This window comes from Poromitra crassiceps, assembly GCF_964638095.1.
Source record: "Poromitra crassiceps genome assembly, chromosome: 7".
NCBI lineage: Eukaryota > Metazoa > Chordata > Actinopteri > Beryciformes > Melamphaidae > Poromitra > Poromitra crassiceps.
This window is the reverse complement of record NC_139628.1, coordinates 13,164,014-13,190,001: the sequence shown is the minus strand read 5'-3', so window position 1 is coordinate 13,190,001 and position 25,988 is coordinate 13,164,014. Positions and strand designations below refer to the sequence as shown.

Here is a 25,988-nt window from a genome sequence, read left to right as displayed (position 1 = left end):
AGAGCGGGTCGTCCACTAATCGCTTTGGATAAAAGAGGTCGGTGGTTCGATTCCCGGCTCCTCCAGTCTGCATGTCAAAGTGTCCTTGGACAAGACACTGAACCCCAAATTGCTCCTGTTGGTGTGCCAGAACCCTGCGTGGCAGCTGGCCGTCATCGGTGTGTGAATGGATGAATGTACCTACTGACTGTAAAGCGATTTGGATAAAAGCTCTATATAAATGCAGAACATTTACCATTAGTGAGTGTGATGTGATCCAAAGGATCAATCCAGCAAGAATGTAAGAGAAGATGGTAGCTTGCCAATAAGGGCCTTCTAAGAAAACACACAAACAAACACAAACAATTCCCATGATGCTTTGACAAAAAGTTGAAAAAGTGCAATATTTTGCAAAAGGCCATGACGGTTGCAGGGCCAAAACCAATCACATTCTGAGAAAAAAAAACATCTGCTTCTCAAATTCTTGGGGCCGTTCAATTTTTGTTCGTACCTCCAATTTGTCTTTGAGTAGAAAATGGAAGAAATAATTATTATGCCTGTGTTGAGATTTCCCAAATGATATGAGCCATCTCTGAGTTTATAATGGCCTGGACCAATGGAATAATGCATGGAGGAAAGAGACATTTCTATATTCTGAATTAGCCCAAAATATGAGCTAATTTGTTAGCTTGCTAGTGGACCTACAGTAACACATCATAACCAAATAATTTAAACATTATGTCTCTCAGATATACGATTATGGATTAGGCTATATTTTGGTGAGATTAAATGAACAATATTATAAAATACAAACAATGATCAATATTTTGTTTTCTGTTTTACTCCATCTCACGATCAGAATAATGTTCTTTGTAGATCAATGTAGTTTAGCTGAAAGTTTAACTGAATGAGTGAAACTGAATTCATGTGAAGACTAAGTTGTCAAAATACTGGACTCTGATTGGCTAATTCTTATTCAAATTATGTAAATCCAGAGTTTTGAGCTATAGCATCTCTGTTCAATCCAAAGGATTTTTATTTATTTAATTGTTTTACCTAGCACCTCGCAACAGTTCCCGGAAGTAAGCTTCTGGATTAAGGAGAGCTGTGGAGTTGCAGCAGAATGAACCATTTGTGATGTACTTTGAAAGGGTAAGATGTTTAAAGAATCTAATTGTATATTATCAGCATTATTTTATGCATTCAAACGGCCCACCGCATACTTCCTGGAACTATACTTGGAACCAGCTAGAATGGAGCTCAGCTACGTGAGTGATGTGAGGATCAAGCATTTTGGACTTCTGTTGGCGTGACTCTCTCTTCAATGGCTCTGGGTAAATCTGCTGAGTGGCCGCTTTCCAGTTCAATTGCTTGAAACTGGCCGGTGGTCCTCTCCGGCCTGAAGCCGCTGTACTGCCCGTCTGGGTCAGGGTACTCCTCCCTGATCCTCTGCATGCAGCAGCTGGGGAGGGCTGGCGTGGTGTTGGCGGGCGGGACCCCAAACCTCCAGGCTGTGTACTGGATGTAGGCGCAGTGACGCAGGGCAGCTGCCCGGCCACGGAGCTCCCCGGCCGGGGGAGACAGAGGGTCCCGGTACAGGAGCACGGCCTCCAGCAGGGGGCGCAGCAGCACCAGACGCTCAAACAGAGGAGAGGAGGTGATGCAGGGGCCGGCCCGCCACCTGCAGCACAGCGCCTCCTGGGGGAGAGCGGAGGAAGTGCAGCAGGAGCACCGGCACCAGGCTGGAGGGACCGAGCTGGGGGCCGGGTCGGGGTTGGGGCTGGTCTTAGGTTCGGGGACACTCTGGGCTTGCTGGTCCATGTCCTCCTGTAGCACACACACCATGGCTCCCAGGTGTCCTGTGTCCTCCTGCTGACAGCAAGAATACACAGTCCTCATCTGTGACAACGTTTAGTTTTCCCAAACTAAAATAAAAATACCGTAAAACTTCAATTAACTTTAATTTGAATAATAATATTACTACTGGTTTAAAGAAACAATTTGATAGTATTTTCTGAGCAAGAGTTTTGTGCCAAAGGAATTAAAAGCCTGTCTCAAATATAGGCCGGTTGAGTTCAGTGATTGAAGCAACTAAAAGCCCGGGTTATTAATCCAAGTTTTACGTAAAACATTTTATACATTATAAGTCTGTGTCTGTCTGTGAACCTGTGTGTTCAGGCCTAAATTCATTGCACATTCAAAACTGTAAATGCTTCAATCCTTGTTACTTTTTTCTGGAGGTAAATATGTTAAAAACAGCAAAACAAGCCTCTATAGTGAGTCTTAACATTGTCACCAGACATTGTCACCATGTCGAGATGTAGCACATCTAAGAAACCTCTGTAATGCCAGCAGCTGACCTTGCTGGGCTGTACGGACAGTGGCTCCACATCTTGTAAACTTTTCTTCTGTGATCTCTTCACCAGCCGGATCTGTTGCTCATCCACGAAGGACACAGAGAGGATGCACTGCAGAGAAGAAGACACCAGCATAAAGGACACAGAGAGGATGCACTGCAGAGAAGAAGACACCAGCATAAAGGACACAGAGAGGTTGCACTGCAAAGAAGAAGCCACCAGCATAAAGGACACAGAGAGGATGCACTGCAGAGAAGACACCAGCATAAAGGACACAGAGAGGATGCACTGCAGAGAAGAAGACACCAGCATAAAGGACACAGAGAGGATGCACTGCAGAGAAGAAGACACCAGCATAAAGGACACAGAGAGGATGCACTGCAGAGAAGACACCAGCATAAAGGACACAGAGAGGATGCACTGCAGAGAAGACACCAGCATAAAGGACACAGAGAGGATGCACTGCAGAGAAGAAGACACCAGCATAAAGGACACAGAGACGATGCACTGCAGAGGAGAAGACACCAGCATAAAGGACACAGAGAGGATGCACTTCAGAGAAGAAGACACCAGCATAAAGGACACAGAGAGGATGCCCTACAGAGAAGAAGACACCAGCATAAAGGACACAGAGAGGATGCACTGCAGAGAAGACACCAGTATAAAGGACACAGAGAGGATACACTGCACAGAAGACACCAGCATAAAGGACACAGAGAGGATGCACTTCAGAGAAGACACCAGCATAAAGGACACAGAGAGGATGCACTGCAGAGAAGAAGACACCAGCATAAAGGACACAGAGAGGATGTACTGCAGAGAAGAAGACACCAGCATAAAGGACACAGAGAGGATGCACTGCAGAGAAGACACCAGCATAAAGGACACAGAGAGGATGCACTGCAGAGAAGAAGACACCAGCATAAAGGACACAGAGAGGATGCACTGCAGAGAAGACACCAGCATAAAGGACACAGAGAGGATGCACTGCAGAGAAGACACCAGCATAAAGGACACAGAGAGGATGCACTGCAGAGAAGACACCAGCATAAAGGACACAGAGAGGATGCACTGCAGAGAAGAAGACACCAGCATAAAGGACACAGAGAGGATGCACTGCAGAGAAGAAGACACCAGCATAAAGGACACAGAGAGGATGCACTGCAGAGAAGAAGACACCAGCATAAAGGATACAGAGAGGATGCACTGCAGAGAAGAAGACACCAGCATAAAGGACACAGAGAGGATGCACTACAGAGAAGACACCAGCATAAAGGACACAGAGAGGATGCACTGCAGAGAAGAAGACACCAGCATAAAGGATACAGAGAGGATGCACTGCAGAGAAGAAGACACCAGCATAAAGGACACAGAGAGGATGCACTGCAGAGAAGAAGACACCAGCATAAAGGACACAGAGAGGATGCACTGCAGAGAAGACACCAGCATAAAGGACACAGAGAGGATGCACTGCAGAGAAGACACCAGCATAAAGGACACAGAGAGGATGCACTGCAGAGAAGACACCAGCATAAAGGACACAGATGTACTGCAGAGAAGAAGACACCAGCATAAAGGACACAGAGAGGATGCACTGCAGAGAAGACACCAGCATAAAGGACACAGAGAGGATGCACTGCAGAGAAGAAGACACCAGCATAAAGGACACAGAGAGGATGCACTGCAGAGAAGACGCCAGCATAAAGGACACAGAGAGGATGCACTGCAGAGAAGACACCAGCATAAAGGACACAGAGAGGATGCACTGCAGAGAAGACACCAGCATAAAGGACAGAGAGAGGATGCACTGCAGAGAAGAAGACACCAGCATAAAGGACACAGAGAGGATGCACTGCAGAGAAGAAGACACCAGCATAAAGGACACAGAGAGGATGCACTGCAGAGAAGACACCAGCATAAAGGACACAGAGAGGATGCACTGCAGAGAAGAAGACACAAGCATAAAGGACACAGAGAGGATGCACTGCAGAGAAGACACCAGCATAAAGAACACAGAGAGGATGCACTGCAGAGAAGACACCAGCATAAAGGACACAGAGAGGATAAACTGCAGAGAAGACACCAGCATAAAGGACACAGAGAGGATATACTGCAGAGAAGAAGACACCAGCATAAAGGACACAGAGAGGATGCACTGCAGAGAAGACACCAGCATAAAGGACACAGATAGGATGCACTGCAGAGAAGACACCAGCATAAAGGACACAGAGAGGATGTACTGCAGAGAAGAAGACACCAGCATAAAGGACACAGATAGGATGCACTGCAGAGAAGAAGACACCAGCATAAAGGACACAGAGAGGATGCACTGCAGAGAAGACACCAGCATAAAGGACATAGAGAGGATGCACTGCAGAGAAGACACCAGCATAAAGGACACAGAGAGGATGCACTGCAGAGAAGACACCAGCATAAAGGACACAGATAGGATGCACTGCAGAGAAGACACCAGCATAAAGGACACAGAGAGGATGCACTGCAGAGAAGAAGACACAAGCATAAAGGACACAGAGAGGATGCACTGCAGAGAAGACACCAGCATAAAGAACACAGAGAGGATGCACTGCAGAGAAGAAGACACCAGCATAAAGGACACATAGAGGATGCACTGCAGAGAAGAAGACACCAGCATAAAGAACACAGAGAGGATGCACTGCAGAGAAGACACCAGCATAAAGGACACAGAGAGGATGCACTGCAGAGAAGAAGACACCAGCATAAAGAACACAGAGAGGATGCACTGCAGAGAAGACACCAGCATAAAGGACACAGAGAGGATGCACTGCAGAGAAGAAGACACCAGCATAAAGAACACAGAGAGGATGCACTGCAGAGAAGACACCAGCATAAAGGACACAGAGAGGATGCACTGCAGAGAAGACACCAGCATTCAAACACACATTTACATATCAGGAGGATCATTAACATACTTTGATTCTTTGACTTGAGTAAAGGATTTCAAATAGTATTTCAACTTCTAGTATATTTTTAAAATAGTACTTAAGTGGGGAATTTGTGTACTTCTAGCACCTCTGGGTCTAACGGACCCCTACAGTAGTCACTACATGGCTATATGCACCTGCTCCAATGCTACCTAGAATTATTCCTGTCCCTTTAGTGTCACTGCTGAATCAAGTGGATTGTGATTATAGAGCCCTGAAGGTCTCAAATCAGTGTAAAGATGTGATTAGAAATGTAATTATCTCTGTGCAGAAACTGGGGAAATACTAACAGCATACAGAAGACTTTACAGACTTTGTCGTCTGTCCAGTGATCGCACACCTCGCTGATCATGGACCAATAGCAGGTGGTGCTGTGGCTCTGGGGGAAACCCCTGCTCTTACGCTAGCTGCTTCTGGCTCCAAATATCCAAGATGGCGACGGTCACAACGCCAAACTGGCGGCTTCAAATCGTGAGTCCACAAACCAATGGGTGATGTGACCGAGGCTACGTCCATGTTTTTCTACGTCCATCAAATCATCTGTCACCTGCTGTTTGTCCTGGAGCGACTCCACCTTCCTCTCAGCGTAGTTCTGTCTGGCCTCAGCAGAGTAGCAGTAGTAGCAGTAGTAGTCGATCAACACAGTGGTCTGAGGAAGACAGACAGACAGACAGGCAGACAGACAGACAGACAGACAGACAGACAGACAGACAGACAGGCAGACAGACAGACAGACAGGCAGACAGACAGACAGACAAACAGACAAGCAGGCAGACAGTCAGACAGACAGACAGACAGACAGACAGACAGGTAGGCAAACATACAGGCAGGCAGACAGACACACAGACAGAAAGGCAGGCAGACAGACAGACAGACAAACAGAGAGACAGGCAGGCAGGCAGACAGAAAGGCAGGCAGATAGACAGGCAGGCAGGCAGGCAGGCAGACAGAAAACAGTGAATTTCAGTTGGGACTCGAGTCACGATTTGAGTCTCTTGAGACTTGACTTGATGCATGAAGAGAAGACCTGAGACTTGACTTGATGCATGTAGAGAAGACCTGAGACTTGACTTGATGCATGAAGAGAAGACCTGAGACTTGACTTGATGCATGAAGAGAAGACCTGAGACTTGACTTGATGCATGAAGAGAAGACCTGAGACTTGACTTGATGCATGAAGAGAAGACCTGAGACTTGACTTGATGCATGAAGAGAAGACCTGAGACTTGACTTGATGCATGAAGAGAAGACCTGAGACTTGACTTGATGCATGAAGAGAAGACTTGAGACTTGACTTGATGCATGAAGAGAAGACCTGAGACTTGACTTGATGCATGAAGAGAAGACCTGAGACTTGACTTGATGCATGAAGAGAAGACCTGAGACTTGACTTGATGCATGAAAAGAAGACCTGAGACTTGACTTGATGCATGAAGAGAAGACCTGAGACTTGACTTGATGCATGAAGAGAAGACCTGAGACTTGACTTGATGCATGAAAAGAAGACTTGAGACTTGACTTGATGCATGAAGAGAAGACTTGAGACTTGACTTCATGCATGAAGAGAAGACCTGAGACTTGACTCGATGTATGTAGAGAAGACCTGAGACTTGACTTGATGCATGAAGAGAAGAACAGAAGACCTGAGACTTGACTTGATGCATGAAGAGAAGACCTGAGACTGGACTTGATGCATGTAGAGAAGACCTGAGACTTGACTTGATGCATGAAGAGAAGACCTGAGACTGGACTTGATGCATGAAGAGAAGACTTGAGACTTGATGCATGTAGAGAAGACCTGATACTTGACTTGATGCATGTAGAGAAGACCTGAGACTTGACTTGATGCATGAAGTGAAGAGCTGATACTTGACTTGATGCATGTAGAGAAGACCTGAGACTTGACTTGATGCATGAAGAGAAGACCTGAGACTTGACTTGATGCATGAAGAGAAGACTTGAGACTTGACTTGATGCATGAAGAGAAGACTTGAGACTTCACTCGATGCATGAAGAGAAGACCTGATACTTGACTTGATGCATGTAGAGAAGACCTGAGACTTGACTTGATGGTAAATGGTAAATGGCCTGCATTTAAAAAAAAACAAAGTAGCCTATCATAACTATGCAGACGACACTCAGTTGTATATAACTCTTTCCTCAGCTGACTATGCCCCCATAGAATCATTGTGCCAGTGCATTGATCAAATAAATAACTGGATGTGCCAGAATTTCCTACAGCTCAACAAAGACAAAACTGAGGTGATCGTGTTTGGCCCCAAAGAACAAAGGCTTAAAATCACTGCATGCCTTGAGTCTCGATCCCTGAAGCCTAAGGATCAAGTCAAAAATCTTGGAGTTATTATTGATTCCGATCTCAACTTTAACTCCCACATTAAGTCAATTAGAAAATCTGCTTTTTATCATCTTAAAAATATAGCAAGAATTAGGGGATACATGTCCAGACAGGATCTAGAAAAACTAATTCACGCCTTCATTTATAGTAGGTTAGACTACTGCAATAGCCTTTTTTCTGGTCTCTCCAAAAAAGAACTTAGGCAACTTCAACTCATTCAGAATGCTGCTGCTAGAGTACTAACGAAGACTAAGAAAGCTGATCATATCACTCCAGTTCTTAAGTCCTTACATTGGTTGCCAGTGTGTCAGAGAATAGATTTTAAAATACTGTTATTAGTCTATAAATCACTTAATGGCCTAGGCCCAAAATACATAGCTGAATTGCTCCCACGCTACGAACCGTCTAGAACTCTTAGGTCAACAGGGTCCAGCTTATTAACTGTCCCTAGGATCAAATCAAATCATGGGAAGGCTGCATTTACCCACTATGCTTCTGCTAGCTGGAACAAATTGCCTGAAGACCTTAGATCTGCCCCAACCTTACTTACTTTTAAAAATAGACTAAAGACTTTTATGTTTACCGTCGCTTTTAACTGCTGACAGCTACTATGCAAACCCAATGAGTCCTCTATAAGTTTTAGCTCTTTCTGCAACTGCTGCGCCTGCTGCCTATTGCACTTTTTTATACTCTCTTTTTTAAAGTTTTGTTGTGATGCTTTTAAATGTCCATTTTATTTCTTCTTTTCGTTTATTTTCCTGTAATACACTTTTTATACTCTTTTTTTTAAAGTTTTGTTGTGATGCTTTTAAATGTCCGTTTTACTCTCCTCTTTTCTTTTATTTTCCTGTCAACCATTTTATGTGAAGCACTTTGAATTGCCTCTGTGTATGAAATGTGCTATACAAATAAACTTGACTTGACTTGACTTATATAGCGCTTTTATCCAAAGCGCTTTACAATCAGTAGATAGTCTACATTCACCCATTCATACACCAATGGCGGCAAGCTGCCACGCAGGGTGCCTACACACCATCGGGAGCAAGGAGGGTTAAGTGTCTTGCCCAAGGACACAACGACAGCAGCTGGGAGGGAGCGGGGATCGAACCGCCAACCCTTGCGTCATTGGCCGACCCGCTCTACCTCCTGAGCTAAAGCCGCCCCTTGATGCATGAAGAGAAGACCTGCGACTTGACCTGATGCATGAAGAGAAGACTTGAGACTTGACTTGATGCATGAAGAGAAGACTTGAGACTTGACTTGATGCATGAAAAGAAGACTTGAGACTTGACTTGATGCATGAAGAGAAGACTTGAGACTTGACTTGATGCATGAAGAGAAGACCTGCGACTTGACCTGATGCATGAAAAGAAGACTTGAGACTTGACTTGATGCATGAAGAGAAGACTTGAGACTTGACTTGATGCATGAAGAGAAGACCTGCGACTTGACCTGATGCATGAAGAGAAGACCTGAGACTGGACTTGATGCATGAAGAGAAGAACTGAGACTTGACTTGATGCATGTAGAGAAGACCTGAGACTTGACTTGATGCATGAAGAGAAGACTTGAGACTTGACTTGATGCATGAAGAGAAGACTTGAGACTTGACTTGATGCATGAAGAGAAGACTTGAGACTTGACTTGATGCATGAAAAGAAGACTTGAGACTTGACTTGATGCATGAAGAGAAGACTTGAGACTTGACTTGATGCATGAAGAGAAGACCTGCGACTTGACCTGATGCATGAAAAGAAGACTTGAGACTTGACTTGATGCATAAAGAGAAGACTTGAGACTTGACTTGATGCATGAAGAGAAGACCTGCGACTTGACCTGATGCATGAAGAGAAGACCTGAGACTGGACTTGATGCATGAAGAGAAGACCTGAGACTTGACTTGATGCATGAAGAGAAGACTTGAGACTTGACTTGATGCATGAAGAGAAGACCTGTGACTTGACTTGATGCATGAAGAGAAGACCTGAGACTTGGGTTGCTGCATGAAGAGAAGACTTGAGACTTGGGTTGCTGCATGAAGAGAAGACCTGAGACTTGACTTGATGCATGTAGAGAAGACCTGAGACTTGACTTGATGCATGAAGAGAAGACCTGAGCCTTGACTTGATGCATGAAGAGAAGACCTGTGACTTGACTTGGGTTCTGGTGACTTGGTTAATGTCAAGTTGTCATAACGAAGACATCTCAAACAACGTCTACATTGCATTAAGAATGGCATAATTTACCAAATTACACTTAATGACAACAGTCATAAACATTCATAAAGCCTCCTTCATGTTGATTGAGGACAGTGTCATGTCATCAATCAACATGAAGAAGGCCAAATGTCATTTGGGGCGGCTTTAGCTCAGGAGGTAGAGCGGGTCGGCCAATGACGCAAGGGTTGGCGGTTCGATCCCCACTCCCTCCCAGCTGCTGTCATTGTGTCCTTGGGCAAGACACTTAACCCTCCTTGCCTCGTATGAATGTAGACATGAATGATGGTGGTCGGAGGGGCCGTTGAGCGCCGATTTGTGGCTGCCACGCTTTCGAACCACCACCATTTCGAATAGTGTGAACGAATAATGATTCTGTGAAGCGATTTGAGCACTTGGAAAGGCGCTATATAAATCCAATCATTATTATTTATTATTATTATTTATGTCAGTATTATGCACACCTCTTCAAAGTTACCACTGTTAGCACTTGGACTTTGATGACTTGAAAAGTTTTCTAAAGTCTTGACTTGAGATGTTCTGTTTATTTAAATGACTCAGATGCAGACTGAGGCTTTACGCTGTGTGGATGGAGTGAGTGGTCTCTCACCAGAGCGTAATACTGACTCAGATGCAGACTGAGGGTTTACGCTGTGTGGATGGAGTGAGTGGTCTCTCACCAGAGCGTAATACTGACTCAGATGCAGACTGAGGGTTTACGCTGTGTGGATGGAGTGAGTGGTCTCTCACCAGAGCGTAATACTGACTCAGATGCAGACTGAGGGTTTACGCTGTGTGGATGGAGTGAGTGGTCTCTCACCAGAGCGTAATACTGACTCAGATGCAGACTGAGGGTTTACGCTGTGTGGATGGAGTGAGTGGTCTCTCACCAGAGCGTAATACGCCAGCGTGGATCCGATGTAGATGATGAGATGGATGAAGCTGAACCTTCCTGCCTGCACACAAAACAAAACAAAACAAAACAAAACAAAACAAAACAAAACATTTGTTCTTTTCATATTTCACATTTTAAACGGTTAGCATTTAGAGAGAGACAGAGCGAGAGAGAGAGAGGGAGAGAGAGAGAGAGGGAGAGAGAGAGAGGGAGAGAGAGAGAAAGAGAGAAAGAGGGAGACAGAGAGAGAGAGAAAGAGGGAGAGGGAGAGAGAGAGACAGAGATAGAGAAAAAGAGAGAGAGAGAGGGAGAGAGAGAGAGAGAGAGAGTCTAAGAACAAATACAAATCTAATCAACATTTTAAATGGACCCACCTTTCCGTACACCATGACGTCAAAGCGGATCCCAAAAGCTTCGTACAGCGTTCGCTCCTCAGATCCGTTCACTGTGTTGTACTTTGCAAACCTGATCATAAGAGAGTTAGATATGATCATAACCTGTACTTTTACTTTCAATACTTGAGTACATTTAATTTCAGAAAATTACTTTTGATACTTACAGTACCCTAAATATCAGATACATTAAGACTGTTACTTAAGTAATATTGTAATAGGTGACTAACTTCTACCAAAGTCATTTTCTGGTAATGTACTTTTACTCAAGTGTGGCTTTCAGGTACTTCATCCACCACTGTCCACTAGAGGGCAGCAGTGACTTTACAATAAGCAGAATCAGGGTTACACAGCTGGTATGCCAACATAGTGGACATGACCTTTGACCCCAGAGCCTGACTTCCCTTTCCAAAGAATGCATAAACAAGCAGGTAAACACTGGTAGCACATACAGAATAAGTAGACAGATACAGCAGGTAAACACTGGTAGCACATACAGAATAAGTAGACAGATACAACAGGTAAACACTGGTAGCACATACAGAATAAGCAGACAGATACAGCAGGTAAACACTGGTAGCACATAGAGACACTGCATGAAATAGGCCACGCCCACCACGGGGGAAAAGCTCCGTTCATTTCCATACACCAGCGTAATTTTCCTTGAATTAAACATAGCTAAAAGCTGTTGTGTGGTGGGCTGCGCAGACAACAAATGTAAAAAATCACCAATTAAAGTATTTTTGTACTCCCGAGGAAAACAAGGAAGCCAATTGGCGAGAAGAAAAATGTGGATCGAGCTGTCAAGGAAGTAAGTTGGAGTGTTCATCTTCCGTATATACGATCTTTTTGTGCAACACGCAACCATGCACGTGACATAGGAGAACGCCAGGATTGGAGGGGGGGTTTCTGTTTCCCCCGTCTTGGGTGTGGCTTCTGAATGATGACGCGTTACGCAGTGTCTCTATACAGAATAAGTAGACAGATACAGCAGGTTAACACTGGTAGCACATACAGAATAAGTAGACAGATACAGCAGGTTAACACTGGTAGCACATACATAATAAGTAGACAGATACAGCAGGTAAACAGCAGGTAAACACTGGTAGCACATACAGAATAAGTAGACAGATACAGCAGGTAAACACTGGTAGCACATACAGAATAAGTAGACAGATACAGCAGGTAAACACTGGTAGCACATACAGTACAGAATAAGTAGACAGATACAGCAGGTAACCACTGGTAGCACATACAGAATAAGTAGACAGATACAGCAGGTAAACACTGGTAGCACATACAGAATAAGTAGACAGATACAGCAGGTAAACACTGGTAGCACATACAGTACAGAATAAGTAGACAGATACAGCAGGTAAACACTGGTAGCACATACAGAATAAGTAGACAGATACAGCAGGTAAACACTGGTAGCACATACAGAATAAGTAGACAGATACAGCAGGTAAACACTGGTAGCACATACAGAATAAGTAGACAGATACAGCAGGTAAACACTGGTAGCACATACAGAATAAGTAGACAGATACAGCAGGTAAACACTGGTAGCACATACAGAATAAGCAGACACATACAGCAGGTAAACACTGGTAGCACATACAGAATAAGTAGACAGATACAGCAGGTAAACACTGGTAGCACATACAGAATAAGCAGACAGATACAGCAGGTAAACACTGGTAGCACATACAGAATAAGTAGACAGATACAGCAGGTAAACACTGGTAGCACATACAGAATAAGTAGACAGATACAGCAGGTAAACACTGGTAGCACATACAGTACAGAATAAGTAGACAGATACAGCAGGTAAACAGCAGGTAAACACTGGTAGCACATACAGAATAAGTAGACAGATACAGCAGGTAAACAGCAGGTAAACACTGGTAGCACATACAGAATAAGTAGACAGATACAGCAGGTAAACAGCAGGTAAACACTGGTAGCACATACAGAATAAGTAGACAGATACAGCAGGTAAACAGCAGGTAAACACTGGTAGCACATACAGAATAAGTAGACAGATACAGCAGGTAAACAGCAGGTAAACACTGGTAGCACATACAGAATAAGTAGACAGATACAGCAGGTAAACACTGGTAGCACATACAGTACAGAATAAGTAGACAGATACAGCAGGTAAACAGCAGGTAAACACTGGTAGCACATACAGAATAAGTAGACAGATACAGCAGGTAAACACTGGTAGCACACACAGAATAAGTAGACAGATACAGCAGGTAAACACTGGTAGCACATACAGAATAAGTAGACAGATACAGCAGGTAAACACTGGTAGCACATACAGAATAAGTAGACAGATACAGCAGGTAAACACTGGTAGCACATACAGAATAAGTAGACAGATACAGCAGGTAAACACTGGTAGCACATACAGAATAAGTAGACAGATACAGCAGGTAAACACTGGTAGCACATACAGAATAAGTAGACAGATACAGCAGGTAAACACTGGTAGCACATACAGAATAAGTAGACAGATACAGCAGGTAAACACTGGTAGCACATACATAATAAATAGACAGATACAGCAGGTAAACACTGGTAGCACATACAGAATAAGTAGACAGATACAGCAGGTAAACACTGGTAGCACATACAGAATAAGTAGACAGATACAGCAGGTAAACACTGGTAGCACATACAGAATAAGTAGACAGATACAGCAGGTAAACACTGGTAGCACATACAGAATAAGTAGACAGATACAGCAGGTAAACACTGGTAGCACATACAGAATAAGTAGACAGATACAGCAGGTAAACACTGGTAGCACATACAGAATAAGTAGACAGATACAGCAGGTAAACACTGGTAGCACATACAGAATAAGTAGACAGATACAGCAGGTAAACACTTGTAGCACATACAGAATAAGTAGACAGTATTAGCAGTGCCTGACCTGAAGTTGAGGCCGGGGTGGAGGGTCTTGTTACCGTCCTTCTCGTCCAGCCGTCTGAAGGAGTACATGGGCAGGCAGCGGTGGGAGTAGCGGTCCAGGTTGCAGTCCCACTTGATCAGGATGCCGATGACGCCCCCCTGTGGCCGAGAGGGCAGAAAGGTTTACCCACAAACCCCAGGGGCTATTCAGGAAATACCAGCCTGTGTCCAGGGGGCTCCAAGCAGTTTCAGGGGAGGCTCAGTGAATGGCTGAGTGAAAGGGCTAGCAGAACCAACTCTTATAGTATAGGTCGCGAATATGACATCACATTGTGTTATTATCAGTGAAATATGACATCACTAGTAGTGACCTGGCCACCAAGCAGAGCCTTGTAGAACTGTATGACTTCATCGATGATTTATGACATTGCCACTGTTAACACGTTGAGTGCCAATGACGAGATATCTCGGCTTACAGGATCCAACCGTTGAGTGCCAAAGACGAGATATCTTGGCTTAAAATTTTTTTTTTTTTTTTTGACGGTGGGACATCGATCAACCCCTTTTACGTCTCCTATACCAATATTGGAGGAAGAGAATGTGTATAATCTATTTTACCGACCAGCTAAGTGGCGACAGTGCTCTCCAGACAGAGAGAAAGCCAGCAAAAACAGCCGCGGGAGAAAGCCATTCTCAAGGAAATAGCTGGGCGAAAACGCTTTCGATTTCACACACACACACACACACACACACACACACACACACACACACACACACACACACACACACACACACACACACACACACTCGAGTACCTTTGAGCATAAATAAGACCAGAATCGCAAAAGCTTCATCAAAACTCTCAGCCGACACCCCAAGAAACGAACGAGCCCGTTTTACAGTAATCCAGACTTGCCCGAGAGCAGCCGCGGAGCCAGCAGCAGCAGCACAGACGGAGGGAGGAGTTTGGAGACACACACACACACACACACACACACACACACACACACACACACACACACACACACACACAAACACAATACAGTATACAGACTTGCCCAAGGGCACCCATAATCACAGGCACGTGAGGTGGTTCTAAAAATCCATTTATCTCAAAACTCTCTGAAAATCTCTGAAACCATGCTGTACTCAACGGCTAATATCTACATAACTACTAACTCTACAAACTAACTATTTTAGACAGAGAAAGCACACATTCTATTAGTACTTTTGTGAACTTTGTGTTCAAAAAGTCAAAGCAGAAAATAATCCTCGGCTCTTGTAAAATGAGCCAGAATCCTCAAAAAAAACCTCTGGCAGAAGCTAACTACAGTATTGAAAAAAGGCTGGCAGTGAATGTGTTAAGTCATGTAGTGATGTAATCACAAAGTTGTCGACAATTGGCATTGGCATCATCACAGAGGGAACATCCGAAATATGACATCACTGTCAACATCGCAGTAGGAATGATGACATCATTTAAGCAATATCACACGAGAGGGAGTGCTGTTGTTGTCTAATGTGTGAGTGCTGTTGTTGTCTAATATCATCTATCATAATATCATAATCATATCATATCATATCATAATATCATCACTGCAGTGATGATATTAGACAACAACAGCACGACCTCGAGTGTGATATTGCTTTTATACAACAGTTCTATTAAACAAAGCTGATAAAAAAAATGACAAAAAGCTGAGAAAATATATGATTTCTCTATTTATTCCTCCGCCAACAAAAATAGTCCCCTCAGCTTTCTGCTTTGCTGAAAATGTAGCCTAATCAGCCTAATTAACTGCAGGCTGTCTACTTTACTACTGTCTACTCTACAGCTGTGAAGCGTTTTGTTGATTAGAGCAGCTTTGAAGCGGACTGATCTACACACAGTGAAGCGCCAGTGCGTTATCGTGAAATATCGGCACTGGTGGGATCCCTCTTGTCCAAACAAATTGCTCGGCCGGAACTAACTGTTGTATAATTAAGCAATATAGCATGAGAGCAAGTGTGTTGTGGCAAATATATCCCGCTGATATTAACCCCCACGTTACGGGGTTAAATGCGGGGTTAACAGCCTTTTTTTTGCAAAGAAGACATTAGCCCGCATCTATTCTTGTACAAAACATAATTTTCTGCGAAGTATTAGTAAAGTTATAAGCGAAGATCGATTCACAAGGATCTGACAGCTGTCTCCGCCATTTGTTTTTTTTGAGGTAACCAAATGCTTTTAGTAAGAGAGTTGCCATGGCAACCAATAACCCATGGCCATGGGTTATTGGACTCGGTTACGGGATTTATACAATGGCTGTGAACCAATCAGATTGCTTGATTTGAGAGAGCCGTTTTATAACTAACATTATACTTATCTTTATACATTTAGACTAATCTTTTAGAGTGCCGTGTGCATATAGCCCATTTCATATCTAGCCTGGATCCTCATGTTGTTGAGACAGCCATTGTGCTTATTATCATCACATGCTGTTTGGGACAGAGAGAAATGTCTCCTTTGTCACTGTGTCACTTTGTCACTGTGTCACTGTGTCACTTTGTCACTGTGTCACTTTGTCACAGTGTCACTGTGTCACTGTGTCACTGTGTCACTGTGTCACTTTGTCACTGTGTCACTGTGTCACTGTGTCACTGTGTCACTTTGTCACTGTGTCACTTTGTCACTGTGTCACTTTGTCACTTTGTCACTGTGTCACTTTGTCACTTTGTCACTGTGTCACTTTGTCACTGTGTCACTGTGTCACTGTGTCACTTTGTCACTGTGTCACTGTGTCACTTTGTCACTGTGTCACTGTGTCACTTTGTCACTGTGTCACTTTGTCACTGTGTCACTTTGTCACTTTGTCACTTTGTCACTTTGTCACTGTGTCACTTTGTCACAGGGGCGGGGGGCATCGGTGCTCTTCATCACTGGTCGAGGGCTGCCGGTTGGTTTAGAACAGCTTAGGTAGGCGATAGATTAGCTACAGCCTAAGGCTGACCTGTTATAGTGTTCAGGCAAAGATCAGACTAGAGCAGAGTAGGATAGGCCAGATTAGGCTGTAGATTAGCTAGATCCCCTATGTCCCAGTTAGCTCTGGTTAATGCGTAGTCAGTTGTCTGTTCTTCTCCCCCCCTCTCTTTCTCTTTCCCCCTTCCTCGCTCCTTCCCTTCTTCCCCCTTCCTGTTCTCCCCTCTCCCACATTTCCCACTCCCTCCCCACCTCCTCTCTTTCCATGCTCTTCCCTCCCCCACATCCCACCGCCCCCCCTCCCTTCTCCTGCTCTCTCCTCCTTCTCCCCTCCTCTGCTCCTTCTCCTCTTCTCCCCTATTTTCCCAATCCCTGCCACTTCCTGCTCTCCCCTCTCTCACATTCCCCCTGCTCTCCCTCCCCTGCACCCTCCCACCTCCCCTTCTCTTTTCTCTCCTCCTCCACATTTCCCATTTTCTCCCCACCCTCGCCCTAATCCGGGCCCGTATCCTACTCCCTCCCCTCCCCCAACCCTAGACCCTACCTCTACCCTGGCTCTCCCTCCCCTACACCCCCCCACCTCTCCTTCTCTGTTCTCTCCTCCTCCACATTCCCCATTTTCTCCCCACCTCCTCCCTCTCACATTCCCCCTGCTCTCCCTCCCCTGCACCCTCCCACCTCTCCTTCTCTGTTCTCTCCTCCACATTTCCCATTCTCTCCCCACCCTCGCCCTAATCCGGGCCTGTATCCTACTCCCTCCCCTCCCCCAACCCTAGACCCTACCTCTACCCTGGCTCTCCCTCCCCTGCACCCTCCCACCTCTCCTTCTCTATTCTCTCTAAAGCAAGGCACCCATAAGCTGTATATGTGAACATGTGTTTATTTGGCAAAAGGACTCACTACTAAAGGCTTGCAGCCAATTAATTTAGGCATAGTTTGGTTGCTTAGAAATTGACATATGTCCGTTTGCAAGATGTGTGTCTATATTTCTCTATCATATAATTGCTCGATATGTTATTATTACTATTGTAAATTGTTAATGTTGTGTCAATTAGACACAGTTAGACACAGTCAGTTAGACAGTTAGCCCTCCCTTCCCTGTTCTCTCCATATAGTCTCCCATACTCCTCTATACTCTCATACTCTTCCTTACGCTCCCTCCTCCCCCAAACTTCCCTTTCTCTCCCCACCTCCTCCCTCCCCCTGCTCTCTTCTTCCCCACACCACCCCCCTTTCCCACCCCCCCCCTTTTCCCCTCTCCTGCTCTCTCCTCTTGCTCCTTCCCCACCTCCTATACCCTCCAACATCTCCTATTCCCTCCCCACCCCATCACACTCTCACATTCCCCCTGCTCTTCTCCCTTCTCCTGCTCTCTCCTCTGCTCTCTCTTCATTTCTATATTTTCTATAATATCAATTGTTCAAATGTTATCTTTATTCTGTATATTCTTGCTACTGTTGTGTCAGCTAGAACTAGCTAGACATACTTTCTGTGAAGCCCTCTGAGACATGCTTGTGAATTAGGGCTATATAAATAAACTTGACTTGACTTGACTTGACACTGTGTCACTTTGTCACTGTGTCACTGTGTCACTGTGTCACTTTGTCACTGTGTCACTTTGTCACTGTGTCACTTTGTCACTTTGTCACTGTGTCACTGTCACTTTGTCACTTTGTCACTGTGTCACTTTGTCACTGTGTCACTGTGTCACTTTGTCACTGTGTCACTTTGTCACTTTGTCACTGTGTCACTTTGTCACTGTGTCACTTTGTCACTGTGTCACTTTGTCACTGTCACTGTGTCACTTTGTCACTGTGTCACTTTGTCACTGTCACTTTGTCACTGTGTCACTGTGTCACTTTGTCACTTTGTCACTGTGTTTCTCACCAGCTAAACTTCATTGTAAATGAAGACGTAGATCTGCTTCATGACCCTCTGACCGTGTGCCTGATGTGTGTCCCCTTATCAACATTATGCACCAGGTAGACAGGTGACTAAAAGAAGATCTCATAGAATAGTCTACATGTGTGTCCCCTTATCAACATCATGCACCAGCTAGACAGGTGACTAAAAGAACATCTCATAGAATAGTCTACATGTCTGTCCCCTTATCAACATCATGCACCAGCTAGACAGGTGACTAAAATAACATCTCAGAGAATAGCCTACATGTGTATGATTTGGTTCAAGAGATAGCAGTTTGGGGGAATTTGACAGTTCTTCCCACTTTCCTAGTGTCAGAAACAAAGAAATGCCCACAGAAACTTTTGGTGTCATCTGAAGTATGTCAAACAGCAATATCAGGCTATCTTGGCTCGTTTGTTGAGTGGATCAAATAACATAATCATGATCCCATAGCATCCAGGAATTGAGTGAGGGGGGCTCCTTTTTCCAAGCTTTGTCTTGGGGGAGTCTCAGACTTTGAAAACCCCTGGCTTAGACCTAAACCAGGTAAGCTCACAGCTGCCATCTCAGAGAAGTCCTCCTGGGCCTCGTGCACCATGTCTCCCAGTCTGAAGATGGGACACAGCGAGTCGTTGCTCCTCTGGCAGCTCCTCAGGTACGCATCGTTCATGTCCGGCAAGATGTTCCTCCTGCAACACGCAACACTCACAGTTGATCCACAGGACAAAACCTTGATGCTAACATTGTTGTTGTTGTTGTTTTGTTTGCCTATTCTTGTCACATGATATTGAAATAAGCCAGGCACTGGGTAGTCACAGTGGTCCGGGTGGACAGAGGAACGAAGCGTTATTATGGAACCCACCGCAGTTCCGGCAAAACCACACCCTGTGCCCGCCTACGCAGCAGTCAAGCGCTGGGATTGGCCAGGCGCCAATGAGGTCTAATGCTCGCAGCTCGTCACTCAATAGGGAAATAAGACTGAACTTCTCTTAAAATTCCAAGAAGAAAAACAACAAACACCTGAATAATGTCATGGGAAAACTGAAGGAGTGCAGAAACGCCTGTTGGATGAGCCGTGGGTGGCGGCAGTACAAATCAATTGAATTGGTAACTTTGATGATTTTAACTTTGAGCATTCAAGCCGTAGCCTCGACCTGTGCGTAATTGTGCAGCGCCAGCTCACCTGATCCAGCTGCTTTGGTGTCTGTTACAGCCCCCGATTCGTACGCTACAACAAACCGAGAATATGAACTTGTATATTGCTACAATTAACTCATTAACAGTGTGTAACAGTCATTCAGTGTGTAACAGAATAGCCTACATTCTGACTGTGTGTTATGGAACGCATCTACCAGCGTCCACAACGCCACATCGACAACTAGGCCAAGTTAGAGAAAGCATGTTAAACCAGAATACGGGAATATCTGGAGAAAACAAAACAATATGAGCTGGCGATGTTGTTTTGTTGTGGAATGCGCGGCTGCCTTGACCGAATAGAGGTGAGCATTGCTTCTTTGTGAAGAAGGAATGGAAAATTTGCGCTCTCTCAATTTGGCCATTCCAGCAATAATTGTAATCATTTTGAGCATATTATGCATCATAATTTAATATTGTATTTCATGGCCAGATATGGCCTTTCTTATATCATATAGTGCAAGTCAAGCTGTTCATGTGCTTTTGTCCCATGCGTGATGCCCTCACGCTGCCTATGATATGTTTCACAATCGAAAATAATATATTTTGTTCGGGCCCCATTAATGTATTCGCCGGGCTGGGCGCCGTGTTTGTGGTGTGGTGAGATTTGAGCTGTCAAGAGGCAAGAACTGTCAAAAGGGAACAAAAGACTCGCTCCTGGCCAATCCCGGTGCTTGACTGCTGCGTAGGCCGGGTTCCATAATAACGCAGGAACGAAACCCTTGTCTTTCACGTGTTTTATCCCATCATGTCTATTACATTTCCGTAAGTCACAGCTAATGTTTTCGTTATTTAAGCCTAACCCAAACCATAAGCAAGTTGTTTTACTTGCATTAACACAACCAAAGTTGTTTTTATTTACATATCATTTTCAAATGAATGTTCAAACGAAATGTTCGGTTTAGAATTTACGTTGACATGAAACGTTTGCAGAAAGGTGAAAAAGCATTGCCATGTAACCATTACAGCTGAAATGAAAATATAAAGGTTAGCGCTATTCCACAATTAGCTGGGAGTCTGCGTTGGCAGACACGGTGAATCCCGGAGGTCCTTAGAGCTGCTAAGACACCTTCATGAGTCTGGCAGGCTGTGTGAAAGAGGTTTGGGATTAATCAGTGGAAAGTTTGAGTCTCTCTATGGTCAGGTGTTTTAACATTTAATAGTTAGACCTGATATGCATTGCAGATATCTGTGATTCAATTCTGCCTAGTCAAAAAGAGCGTTTCAGGTATCCGCATAGCTGACAAGTATTTTTTTTTACATGGAATAAAACATTGAAAATAGGAGTGAAAATCCTAAGGAACTTGTAATAACAAGAGACTAATTTCAAGTAAATAATTGAACCAATAAGATGTTAAAAGGAGTTCCCTGAAGCGCTCGGGATTTTAGACCGTTATGTGGATGAATCATGATGAGTCATCCTCCCACTTGACAGCCTAAACGGGGAAGTTAGGCAAGAGGGCGTGTCTCTCTGACACTGACAGAGAGGTTGTGTCTCTCTGACACTGACAGAGAGGTTGTGTCTCTCTGACACTGACAGAGAGGTTGTCTCTCTGACACTGACAGAGAGGTTGTGTCTCTCTGACACTGACAGAGAGGTTGTGTCTCTCTAACACTGACAGAGAGGTTGTGTCTCTCTGACACTGACAGAGAGGTTGTCTCTCTGATACTGACAGAGAGGTTGTGTCTCTCTGACACTGACAGAGAGGTTGTCTCTCTGATACTGACAGAGAGGTTGTGTCTCTCTGACACTGACAGAGAGGTTGTGTCTCTCTGACACTGACAGAGAGGTTGTGTCTCTCTGACACTGACAGAGAGGTTGTCTCTCTGATACTGACAGAGAGGTTGTGTCTCTCTGACACTGACAGAGAGGTTGTGTCTCTCTGACACTGACAGAGAGGTTGTGTCTCTCTGACACTGACAGAGAGGTTGTGTCTCTCTGACACTGACAGAGAGGTTGTGTCTCTCTGACACGGACAGAGAGGTTGTCTCTCTGATACTGACAGAGAGGTTGTCTCTCTGACACTGACAGAGAGGTTGTCTCTCTGACACTGACAGAGAGGTTGTTGTGTCTCTCTGACACTGACAGAGAGGGCGTGTCTCTCTGACACTGACAGAGAGGTTGTCTCTCTGACACTGACAGAGAGGTTGTCTCTCTGACACTGACAGAGACAGCTGTAAGTGGAACTTCTAACTTCACTGAGCTTTGTGTAGAAATAACTCATGTTTGATTAATTATATTAAGGCCAGTGTTGGGCACTCTTTACTAAAAAAGTAATATATTACATATTACTCGTTACTATTTTCAAAAGTAATATTATTACTTTACTTATTACTCCATGCCAAAAGTAATTCGTTAGATACTCGTTATATTACTTTTCCGTTACATTCCACACAAATGGCAATAGGCCTTTTTCACTGCAGCGATTTTGTGTCTAAAAGGCAGGAGGTAACACAGCACCAAGATGTTAATTAGGGCTTCCAACTTCCAGTCCATTTAGGTGTTCCAGTGCTGGAGCCTTAATTAGTTAGTTGGTTGCACCTGTGTATACTCTGTCTTCTAGACACAAATGGCCGTTGTGAAAAAGGCCCATAGTGTTTTTCGCATCAAAATGCAGACTTTGCGGTGCGAATGTGTGAACTAGGTCTATTATGTGCCGTTCCATTTAAACTAATCGCTTTGCCAGAGCACAGCTTCCTACAGAGATGCACCTGGCTCAAAGTGATGACTGACAAGATGCAATATTTTATCTTCTGTTTTATAGAATGCAGTATGCACTGCCAATGCAAACTCAATACGTATAGGCTACATCTTTGCTTAACAAGTTTGTGTCACAAATAACGTTAGCTCTGCAACATTAACATTAACCTGACAATAATAACAGCAATGTTTGATGTCCACCAGCTTGTGAGTTTTTACGTTATCTCTGTATTTGAACAGTTTTCCGGTTTCTGTTGTGCTGTCCTCTCGTCTCGTAACGTTAACGTTAGGAAGTTTGAGCTCTTCTTTTTCACAGTGGAAAGAGTGTTAGTAGCCTACCTGTCCTGGACACCGTTTACATTTGACTTTGATGTTCAATCGTGTCACCTTTCTTCCCGACAAAAACAAAGTCATGGGAATATATCCGCAGCCACGGATTTTCCTCCTCGGCTCAGCAGGACAGAGAGGGAGGTGTCAGGTGTGCCTGCCTGCCTGCCTGTTGGTGCTCTGAATGGGCTCTGCGGTGACGTCACCTTGTTTTGGGAGCGTTAAAGCCATGCTGCTTGTGATCAGTGAATGCCGACTGCGTGTCGCAGCGGCATCACAGAATGGACTCAACAAAAGATGTAACGACTAACGTAACGAGCTCGTTTATCTTGAAGTAACTGTAATATTATTACTTATATTCTATAGTAATTCGTTACACTACTCGTTACTTGGAAAAAGTAATATTATTACAGTAACGAGTAACTAGTAACTCGTTACTTCCCAACACTGATTAAGGCCTAATTGGAAACGGACTCTCAATGAACAGTCATGATAGAATAGTTAGAAAAAGATAAGGATATTATCCCTCTACTAATAAACAAGGCAATTTAAGTTGAGGAGACCTTTGAATGGAGTTGGTGGGTCGGCCATTAGGCTACTTTCAGAAGACAGCATCAAGGTGTGAGGATTGGTCCAGGCTAGTCACCGGATTGAAATTTATCCCTGAAATGTTATTTTCTAGAATCCATAGAAATGTAAAATATGTAAAATATGAAGATTTCGTATGAAAATAGGTTGCATTTCACGTTTCTAGATACGTGAATAATTAAGGTTATACACGTCATAGAGTCTGAGCGGTCTTAACTTAATGACAGTCAGTGGTTTAAGTAGATTCAAAGTCAGGCTCGGGAGAAGGGGTGGCAGTGGCGGACCTGTAGCGTTCCTAACTTTCTCATCAAGGGAGACCTGGTTCAATTCCCGACCTAAACCTAAACCCTAACCCCAACCAAGTTGCTTTTGTTGCCTAAACCCAACCGCATTGTTTTGCTTGCCTAAACTTGGTTGCAGAGGCTCCTACAACTACCGTGCCGAGTCGGTAGTAACCCCAGCCCGGGTTGGTAACCAGGAAGTAGTGGTGGCCCCTTGGAGGCGGGGGCAAGGCAGGTGGTTACATGGCAAGTAACCAGAAAGAGCAGGTGTCTGTGCTGGAGGACCCTATGTGGGATAGACGTGATATGCAACCTATTTCCGTTCAGAAATGTGCACATTTGGGCGTAAATAAGTAGTGTAGTGGTAGATTCTAGGGGTGCTCCGATCCGGCTAAGCCACGATCCGATCCGATTCCGATTCCTTGGGTCACGATGCGATTCCAGAATCAATTCTCGATTCCAACGATTCTCAATTCCAACGATTCTCGATTCCAGAATCTAGAATCGATTCTCAATTATGTAGTTTTATATTGCAATAACACACAAAGGTAAATCTAAGACAAAAAACTGACAAATGTATTAATGCTGAACTTCAAATTCAACTTCTGAAGTATTACAGTCAAGGCCTAAATTCATTTTGCAAACTAGGGGGGAATTCCCCCCTTATGTTCTTCAGATAAGATGGATTTATAGGCTGGGGGGGATCTGTAGACTTTGAGAAGGATTTATAGATTTTGGGGGGGAATACATTAACCAGAGTTCTTAACACCTTAAGTGCCATAGCCGAAATAATTCGTCTTACATAATCCAACGCTTAAGTGCCAGAGCCGAGTTTACTCGTCTTACATAAACATTTTTTTTTTTTGACGGTGGGACATCAATCAACAACTTTTACATCTTCGAGATCACTATTGGAGCAAGATAATGTGTATAATCTATTTTACCGACCCACTAAGTGTTGACAGTGCTCCCCCAGACGACCGAAATCAAAGAAAAAACTGCCGCGGGACCAAGCCGTTCAAGGAAATGCCGTGGCGATTTTACAGTAATCCATTCAAGACTTGTCTTGCCTGAGAGCGGCCGCGCACCGGCAGCAGCACACAGAGAGCGGAGAGCGATTTGCAAAATAGATCATAGGTTAAACACACTTTGAAACACCTCAGAAAGGCCAGAATCAACATCTGCCCATCGCCCACGCATTCCCCGGCCCATCTTGACTCGCACAAGGAGCGTCCGCACGCAGGCAAGCAGGCAGGCAGGCACACAGGCAGGCAGCAGCAAAAGCGCTTCTGACACGCCCGCTGTACAGCCAGGAGGAAGGAGGAGAAGACACACGGAGGGAGGAGTTTGAATGAGAGGGGTGTTTCCTGTTGTTATGGAGGAAATTACTGTTCAAAACTATTGTTTAGAATGTCTGACGGTCTTACTGATGCCAAAAATGAATGGTTAAAGTGACTGTTTCACAAAAAGCCATTTATCTCTGAATAAATTTCCAGACGCTGAAACCATGCTGTACTCAACGGCTAATATCTACATAACTACTAACTCTGCAAACTAACTCTTTTAGACAGAGAAAGCACACATTCTATTAGTTATTTTTAGATGATTGGTGTTCATGAATTCTTAACAGAAAAGAATCCTCGGCTGTTGTAAAATGAGCCAGAATCGTCAAAAACACCCCTGGCACAACTTACCTACAGGAATGAAAACATGGCTGGCATTCAATGTGTTAAGTGCAAGAGGTGGTGGCACCGTGGCAGTACAGTACACAAATGACATGAACATTTGGACACTTATTCAGCCGGTATCTTGCATGTTGCGTTCAGGTGCACTGTAAATATATATATATATATATATATATATATATATATATATATATATATATATATATATATATATATATATATATTATATATATATATATTTTATTTTTTTTACAATACGAAGAATCGA

At 44.2% G+C, this 25,988-nt stretch overlaps 1 protein-coding gene across 1 annotated transcript in view; it reads right to left on the bottom strand.

The window, feature by feature from the left end:
* Positions 1-1,263: 1,263 nt before the first annotated feature.
* The window catches only part of LOC310779424 (P2X purinoceptor 4-like), a gene marked incomplete at both ends in the record, with an annotated part of 43,486 nt that continues 18,761 nt past the window's right edge, over positions 1,264-25,988 (bottom strand). The window contains 7 exons of the mRNA XM_083639956.1: positions 1,264-1,848; positions 2,340-2,447; positions 5,847-5,948; positions 10,762-10,827; positions 11,141-11,231; positions 14,103-14,239; positions 19,501-19,633. Of these exons, the coding sequence (XP_083496082.1) occupies positions 1,264-1,848; positions 2,340-2,447; positions 5,847-5,948; positions 10,762-10,827; positions 11,141-11,231; positions 14,103-14,239; positions 19,501-19,633 (1,222 nt within the window). The remainder of the gene's footprint in view (positions 1,849-2,339; positions 2,448-5,846; positions 5,949-10,761; positions 10,828-11,140; positions 11,232-14,102; positions 14,240-19,500; positions 19,634-25,988) is intronic.